The sequence below is a fragment of the Silene latifolia genome, chromosome 10 (genome assembly GCF_048544455.1).
Source record: "Silene latifolia isolate original U9 population chromosome 10, ASM4854445v1, whole genome shotgun sequence".
NCBI classification, from domain to species: Eukaryota; Viridiplantae; Streptophyta; class Magnoliopsida; order Caryophyllales; family Caryophyllaceae; genus Silene; species Silene latifolia.
The window spans coordinates 31,211,911-31,220,273 of record NC_133535.1 but is presented as its reverse complement, the minus strand read 5'-3'; the positions used below and the strand labels follow the sequence as shown (position 1 = coordinate 31,220,273).

At 36.6% G+C, this 8,363-nt stretch overlaps 1 protein-coding gene across 3 annotated transcripts; it reads left to right on the top strand.

Moving 5' to 3' along the window:
- Positions 1–999: 999 nt before the first annotated feature.
- On the top strand, positions 1,000–4,858 carry LOC141605441 (uncharacterized). Of its 3 annotated transcripts, none has more exons than XM_074424208.1 (5): positions 1,000–1,093; positions 1,912–2,349; positions 2,843–2,959; positions 3,068–3,348; positions 3,845–4,858. In XM_074424208.1, the coding sequence occupies exons 2-5, from the start codon at positions 1,942–1,944 to the stop codon at positions 4,578–4,580; spliced, it is 1,542 nt and encodes a 513-aa protein (XP_074280309.1). In that variant the 5' UTR covers positions 1,000–1,093; positions 1,912–1,941; the 3' UTR covers positions 4,581–4,858. The 3 variants fall into 3 exon arrangements, with proteins under 3 accessions (XP_074280309.1, XP_074280307.1, XP_074280306.1); XM_074424206.1 differs by having other exon boundaries at positions 1,008–1,187; XM_074424205.1 differs by having other exon boundaries at positions 1,010–1,734.
- The last annotated feature ends 3,505 nt before the right edge of the window (positions 4,859–8,363 follow it).

Here is an 8,363-nt window from a genome sequence, read left to right as displayed (position 1 = left end):
AATATAAAGATATGCCGTCGAGATTATTTAATTAATTATCTCATAATAAATTAAGTAACTGTAAACGTTAAATATCCCACCGTAAGTGTGTGACCACATAGGTTCATTGCTAAACCGGTAATAATTAATCTCATTAACTATTAATCGAGGTTGGCGTCTAACAACACTCCTCGACGGCCGGATAGCGTGAATACCAATATTCACTGTACTCGAACCTGGTAAAGGACACTGTATTTATTTCCCTCCGTCCTTCCAACTCCGGATCATCTTAGGGTATGGTTTGACTGTCAAACCTCACTAGACGACCACTATGTTACATGTCGATCATTATTGGTCGGGAATGATTTTAAGAAACTCCTTTCTTAAATCATTCGTCTACCCTGGCCAAGGTTTTGATATAACCAATAAGATTAATGACAACATAGAGTTCAAACTCATTACCTTGAGTTGACGGATTCCACCTTAACTCACCACTAATTGCATAGGTACTCAATTATACCCAATGACCATTCAACTAGCATTTTTACACACTAGGTGTCTGGTATCTAAGTACAATAAGTAGTCTATTAACTACAATGATGATCTCAGGTCAAAGGATAGAATATACAATTACTCCTTAAGAGAATTTCCACATTGACAGTGCATAGGTAATAAGAACCATTTGGGAAATCTCACTGTTGATCGCGTTCAATAATCATATCTCCATATGCATTATCTATATTATAATTTAATGAATGAGATCCATTAATACTCATCTTATGAGTACCGTTATCAATATATTGGTCTATCCGAATTTTCATAATCCCGTTCTAATAATCCAACTACCAAGAATACTTTTAGACTAAATTCTATAATACTCGACTCTCATTATCATAATCTTCATTATGATATCAAGTATAACCGTTTAATCAAGATTTATCATCGTATTAACACCTTAATAATATAATAAAAAAATACCATCTAATTATTAATCTCCCTTATTAATTACAGTGTATAAAATGCGTTCAAAATGCTTCATAACGATTACTCTGACAATTGTCTCACTAGAATCTCTCTACATTTCTATTGTCATCTTGTAGTTTGTTACAATCTTGTAAGCTTTACATTTTTGTAATCAATTCTTCAAGATAATACAATCGATTGATCTTCATCCGAATTTCTTCTTTCTTCTGGAATTCCTGTCTTGTGTAATCTTTCTTCGGGATTAATTCCCTGAGAATCATTACATTTTCATGCTTCAATTTTGCTTATTCTCGTTGATAATGTGATTATTTGAAGGAATTCATGGTTTGGCACTTGATGAATTGCAGCTTGAAGCTAAATCGTGGTGAAATTTGAGTGAATGCTAGTGTTCAACTGTCTGTCCAGAATCTTGAATGTAGTGAAATTAAAGGATTTAGTTTGAACATTTTGGGGTTTTACAGTGATTTATGGCGTTTAATTGATGAATTTGTTGCTATTTAGTCGTGTTTAGAGTAGGTTTTGCTGCGGGTTTTTGATAATTTATGGAGTCTGGTGTTAATGGCAATACCGAAGGGGATAGGTGAAGGTTGCCTCTTGGGTTGGAGGCATTGCATCGCTTAGACATATATTGTTAGCTTTACTGTCTGCAGCTCACTCACTACTTGTCGCCCAATTCGGGAATTACGTTGTTTTCCCTGTTTATTCTAGTTTCTTTTGGAGATTATAGAAAGTATCAATGATATACCCTAAATCAAATCTGCTTTCATTTAGGTATTCTATGTGTTTTGCTTGTACCTTCTTTGTAATTATTGTATGCTAGCTTATGGGGTGAGGTGAGATTTTTGTTTTGGTGTTCTGCTACAGTTTCTCAAGTAAATGAGATCTCACTGTCATAATTGTAAATTTCATTTTCCCTTTTTAAATATGTTATATTCTGATTCTTCTTAGATCTGATCGCGGCGTATTCATAATAGAAGGATGCAGCATATAAGTTATGCAAAGAAAAGAAAGATGGAAGCTTCAGAAAATAATTCTACAGCTCTTGCCCATGTTCGTTCAACTTGTCAACATGTTGATTCTGGTATTCCAACTACATCTGCCACGAGTGCCATTGTTGATGCACACATGAGACAAGATCCTAGATTACAGGGGAGTTTTGCTGGATATATATTCATGTGCAATGCTAAAACAAAACAAGATTGCTTCATCTACAGGGTTTTTGGTCTTCCAGCGTCAAGGATCGATGTTGTAGAACAAATAAAGCCTGATGCAAAATTGTTCTTGTTTGACTTTGATGTGAAGCTCCTGTATGGCCCCTATGTTGCTGACTCTGTTGGGAAATTAGCACTTGAACCATATGCTTTTGGGGGAAGATTCCCTGCTCAGGTACCTCCATTTCAACCTTTTCTAATTTGGCAAGTTAATTGATTTATTTGTTATCTAAGGCAGAGGCATTGAGCGAGTGGTTGAAATCTTGTATGCTGTGTGTTTCTTTTGTATTTGTGTGTATTATAAATAAATATGTGATGCGTTGGAGAAGGATGTTTAGGGGTTCTCGGTACAGGAGGGGCTGGGATATTGATCAACAATCGGTAAACACTCTTCTGGTGCTGCCTTGTTCACTAATGTCTTTGCTTACTGTTAGTTACCTATTTAATGGAAGAATATTTTATGTTCACTATTTTTCCTTTAATATTAGCCGGGAATGGGAAGGAGGATTTCATCCCTTCATTATCTGTACAAGTCTTTTTTTCAGCCTCTAAATTGGCCTACCTTCAGTGCTGGATCTTATGCTGTCAAGTCAAGAAGAAACATGGGTAAATGCAATAATAATGAATCTAAGATTGTTTTCTGACACCTTTATTTACTACTTTTCTAGGTGAAATTCTCGATTGCCAATGATTGCTTACCTTTGCCAGAGGCAGCTTTCAAAGATGCTATCAAAGAAAATTACCTTAGTAAATTCAAGTTTAAGCAGGATCTCAGCTATGAACAAGTGAGTAAAAGCCACCTTTTATTTCTGACTTCACTTTTTCTGCACCAGTATTCTTTTAAAAGGCCTATACTCGCTTATATTTGACTGTGTTCATGCAATGTTAACCAGGTACACAAGTTGGTTTCACTGTTTCGTCCTATCACTTTAAGATCTCCAAAGCAGGCTTCCTTGGCCTATCCCAGTCACCGTTCTGCTGCTCTGCCGGTTCCGGGAATACCATTGCCTTCTTTGCATTCTACTCACAACCAAATACCCCTATCAAGGGGAGGTGAAATGCCTTCTAACCTTTATCATTCGCGTATTGCTTATGGCCGGTATGGGTCAGCACGTTCACCCCAACCATATCATCCAGATGATCCAAGCTTTCAACGACATGATACTCATCTGCGGTAGGTTCCCTTGTTTGCCCTTTTCACCCCAACCATGTTGCCTAATGCAATATAAATACTTGATATTTAATTTTGATATTTACTTGATAGTGTATTGAGACTTAGAGTGACTTAGAAGTTAGAATTTAAACAAACGGCATGATCTTTGTTACTCCTACAGTCCTACTCTATATATTACTTGTCATACACGTGTCTAACACTCTACACACACACACACACACACATTTGAACACTTCGTTTTAAGCCAAAAACATGCGGAATTTTCATTAAAAAAATAGCCGTGTGCGACACTTGGGCACAAACCCATGTTGAATTCTTCCAAATGATTCTGAACACAGACCGTGATATGGATATGCCACATGCGTGAATGAATTTGCGATTCACTGGGGGTTTCGTGCGAATCCAGTAATCCTGGTTGGCAAAATAAACCTTCAGCTACATTTGTTGCTATGAATGATTCTACTATAATTTTTCTCATTGACATGCCTATTTACAGAGACGGAAACATACCTGTTCCTCCACAAATTCGAGGCAGTGTGCCCTCGCCAGCTATCCGATCCTCATCCTTACCGGCTTCTTATTGGGTTTCTATGGCTGCCAGAACCCAGATTCCCAGTGACCAAACTTCGACCTTCAACCCATCACTTAGCAATGCACCAGGAGCAAGTCATGTGAACAATCTGCAAAATGCGTCAAACTACACGGAACTGGGCTACCATTACCAGTCTTATTCTGGTACTCATGAGGCAGCTGCGGTGCCAGCTGCCATCAATGCGTCCTCTTCAAGTAACTTTTATGCTCAAGAAGGGCCTCAGCCCGGAACCAGGGAAGTTGGGGCGGTTAATCAGTATCCATATTATGATAGTACTAACTCCACAGGATTGTCTTATGGGCATGGCTATCAACCATATATCGGGCTCCATCAAGACGTAAATAATGTTGCTTATGGGAATCAAACGTATCCTATTTCTCAAGTTCCGGTTCGTGAGGCAAGTGCTGATCCAAATGCGGCCTCAATCTATGCTAATTACTCGACAATGGCATATGGATACCAAAATGAAGGATATACTGGTTATTATCAGGCAGTACCGCAAACCAGTGAACAAAGTACCAGCGGTTTGCCTATCCAGGCCTATGCCCAAACCCAAAGCTTACCAGGTTTAGCGCAAACAGTGTCTTCTGGAAGTGGTGTAGTCGATAATGCTCATTCTTATTATAATCAAGGATATTAGAGTTTCCATCAGATTTGGCTCACAACTTCACTCCGAAAAGTTGATGTTGTATGACTTGTGCTGGACAAAGTGCTTCTTAACTCGCCAGGGTAAACGCCTGCGCGACACTGTTGTAGTGTTGTTGATAGTTAATTATGGATGAACTTTTGTTTTTGAGGTCAAAGACTTGATGTAATTAGGTAGGATCTGTAATTAGTACCAGGAACATGGAAATGACCCATATGTGCGCCAAGGTCGAGAGGTAATAGATGAATGTTGATGCTTCCAACCTTTCTGCAATCGTATCAACATGAATCAACAGCATTTCTTGCTTTGCTCATTCAGCCATCAACCAATTACGACATCATCAGATCAACAAACTTAACATAAAAATCGCAATTGTCCTGGCAAGTTTTGGCATTTTATTTTTGATAGGCTGTTTTGTTCAGGTATAAAAGTCGGAACCATGATCAAAATCATGTACTCATGAACAGTCCTCAACAAGTCACGTGAAAGAGACTGGCGATATTATGTGATTGAAACTATAACTTTGTTCAAGCCCGGGCGTTGCCCGGGTCATATCCTAGCAATGGTTTCTAAATTTGTATCATGAGATTGTAACTTAAATAAGTATTTTACACTGACTATTAACCAGTGTTTTGGTCAATTTGTATAAATAATAAGGGTTTTTCTATAGTGTACCCTCCACTTTTTTGATATTCTATAGTATACCCCTCCTTTTAAAACTTTATACATTATACCCCTAAACTTTATTAACTAGTCTAAACTATGCCCTAAGTTGGATTTCCGTCAACTTAGTTGTTAACTCCGTCATTTGTGTATGACATGGCATGTTTACTGCTGACTCACAAGTTTCCAACTCACCATTCCATTCCCTTCCACTTGAATCTCCCTTGGTTCTCATCATTCAACTGATTAAAAATAAAAATGTTGCATCCAAAAGTTTTCCCCTTTTCTTACCATTTATTTCCTCCACTGCCTTTGCTAGGGCCATCTTTGTCTCCCAACTATTCTTTCTCCCCATTGTATTTTTCGCCATTTTCTTCAATTTTTATATTTTCATTCATTCTGTATCGTCGCATTTTTAGTGGATCAAATAATAACACAGTTCAAAGGCTATTTCAATGAGGGTATCTAAGCGTTCAAATTTCATTAAAGTAGCTTTCAATCGTTCTTTGAAGGAATGCAAACATCAAAAATTCTGGGTTAAATTGCGTATTTCAAATTTCATAAAAGGCTACTTTTGAGATTTGAAGGAAAAATAATACTCCATAAGCTAATCTATCTATCTCGTGAAAAGATGTTAACTTTGACATCTTAACAATGTAAATAACAACTACACACTTCCAAGAACTAAAATCGATCAAGAAAAAAAAAACCCTGATAATGATGATGCTAATAGTCACCGAAAAAAAGTAGTCAATTATACCACAATCTAGCCTTATATGAAGGAAATAATCAAATACTCCCTATATCCCAATCATTTTGTTTACCTTTGATTAAAATACATCTCACAAAGAATAAAAATGGAAACAAATGATTGGGACGGAGTGAGCACATGAAAATGAAGAGCAATGATTGATCTTGCAAATAAAAATCTTGAGTTTATCATTTCTTTTGAGAGAAAGAAAAGGAATTAATAGGACTATGACAATAGTGTGAAGAAGTTGAATGGTGAAAACCATGGTCCGGGGAGTTGATGAATGTGAGAACCTGGGAGTTGAATGATTTTTTTGATGGAGCGTAAGTTTTGGAAATAATGAATTTATTTAAGGGTTATTTGACATGAATAATCCAAACTATCAGTCATCTTCTCAAAATAATCCGTATTACAATTTAACTCAAAATAAACCATATTATTGCCCTTCTCTTCTCATACTACACTTTGATCAATTTTAACCTGTAAAATCCGGTACACTAACAGGTAGATCCTCTTTTTGTACAAAAAAAAAGTGTCTTTATTTTTGTTTAAACCTCTTCCTTCCTCCTCCATTAGCAATTTTTATCATCATCTCCCACTACGCCGGCCAGCACCCTCAACCCAGCCATCCACCAGTCAAAACCCAGAAAATTAAATGAGATTGATGAAAAAAATGGGGAAAGGGGTTTTGAAGAAGAAGAAGAGAAATGAAATTAAAAATGGATGCGACTCCAGTGAAGCCGGGTCTGTGCGACAAGAGGCTTGTTTGGGATTCAAATGAAATTAAAAATGGATGGTAGCTTCTTGTTTTGGATGCAAATGGAGATTTGCACGTTCTTCGTTTGTCAAAGTCTGGGTTTGCTCAAATGAGGCGTGTACCTAGCACAATCAAATTACAACAATTGATTGCTTTCTCTGATTCGTCTGCCTGTATGGGGTCCTAATTTATGATGGTTTTTTAGATGAAATGCTCAGAATATTTTGTTGGATGACCCCTTTACATTCCGTCAAAATCTGGGTTTGTTTGATATCTGGTTTTGGAATGGGGTTTTGAAGAAGAAGAAGAAGAAGAAAAGGGAGGGAGATGAAATTAAAAATGGATGATGGGAGATGAAACCATAGTCGGCTAGATCTGGGTCTTGTTTAGTTGTTGTCGTGGTGGTTTGCGTGGAGCCGTCAGTTGTGGGTGGTGGTTAGAAGGCAGTCATTAAGACTTGGGAAGAGGGTAGGAGGGGTGACTTAGATGGGCTAATTAGAAAAACCCAAATAATAATTATTACTGTTTTTTGAATAAAAAAAAAAAGTAATAACCTATTTAGCAAGTACCCGGTCACCTATTCTAATTTGAGAAGATGGTAGTTACAGTTGGGTTTATTGGAGGATAAAGTATTGTTCGGATTATTATGAGAAGATGAGTAATAGTTTGGATTATTCACATCAATTAACCCTTTATTTAATAGTCTAAATGCCATGTCATCACTTGCCATTTGCCCTATCATGAAAGGAACATCCAATTTAACGGAAATACAATATGGGGTCACGGTTTAGACTAATAATAGAATTTAGGGGTATAGTGTATAATCTTTGAAAAGTAGGGGTATATCATAGAAAATCATAAAACTGGAGGGTACACGATAGAAAAACCCAAATAATAAAGACAACAATTGTTTCATTGTTCATTTAGATCGAGCAAAACCATTTAGCATGAACATGTTGCCCCGACCTACTAAACTTGAGCCAAAACGAAACTGATCCGCTTAATTATATTTTAAATCAACTCGTCATGAAATAAACTACACGTTACAAAATTGATGTGATTTAAAATCACCCTTTGACATGCAAAATTTTGAATACTTCATATCAAGTTTACTAAGATATATTTTCTTTTTCATTTATACCACCCAATTTTCCACAATCCTGCGTTCTCCAAGAGATGACTTTGTCCGTTGTAACTCTTACCAATCCATCCGAATCGAGAATGTACAAACGTAATGAGCGTACATAAAGATCGAATTTGTCAAGTACGATATAATCAAGTATATGTCTTCTACCAATTCTACACTGTATGCATGTCTTAGACCAATCTACTCGTACTACTCTTGTATCCACATTGTATCTGGCCTAGTGTTTTGGTTGTATATTTTGCCATGTGTATAAAGTTTTTACTCCTCTATTTCAATTTCAATTTTATTATCTTCTTTTCCCTTATCATTTTTACATAACTAATTATCTCATTTCAAAATTTAGTAATAAAAAAGAGTGAATATCCAATTGTGTCCAACTCCTACTTAAGGATCACTGTGTCGCCTATTTTAAAATGTCTCTATTTTACTTTTAACCAAGGATCGCGGTCGGTTAACTTT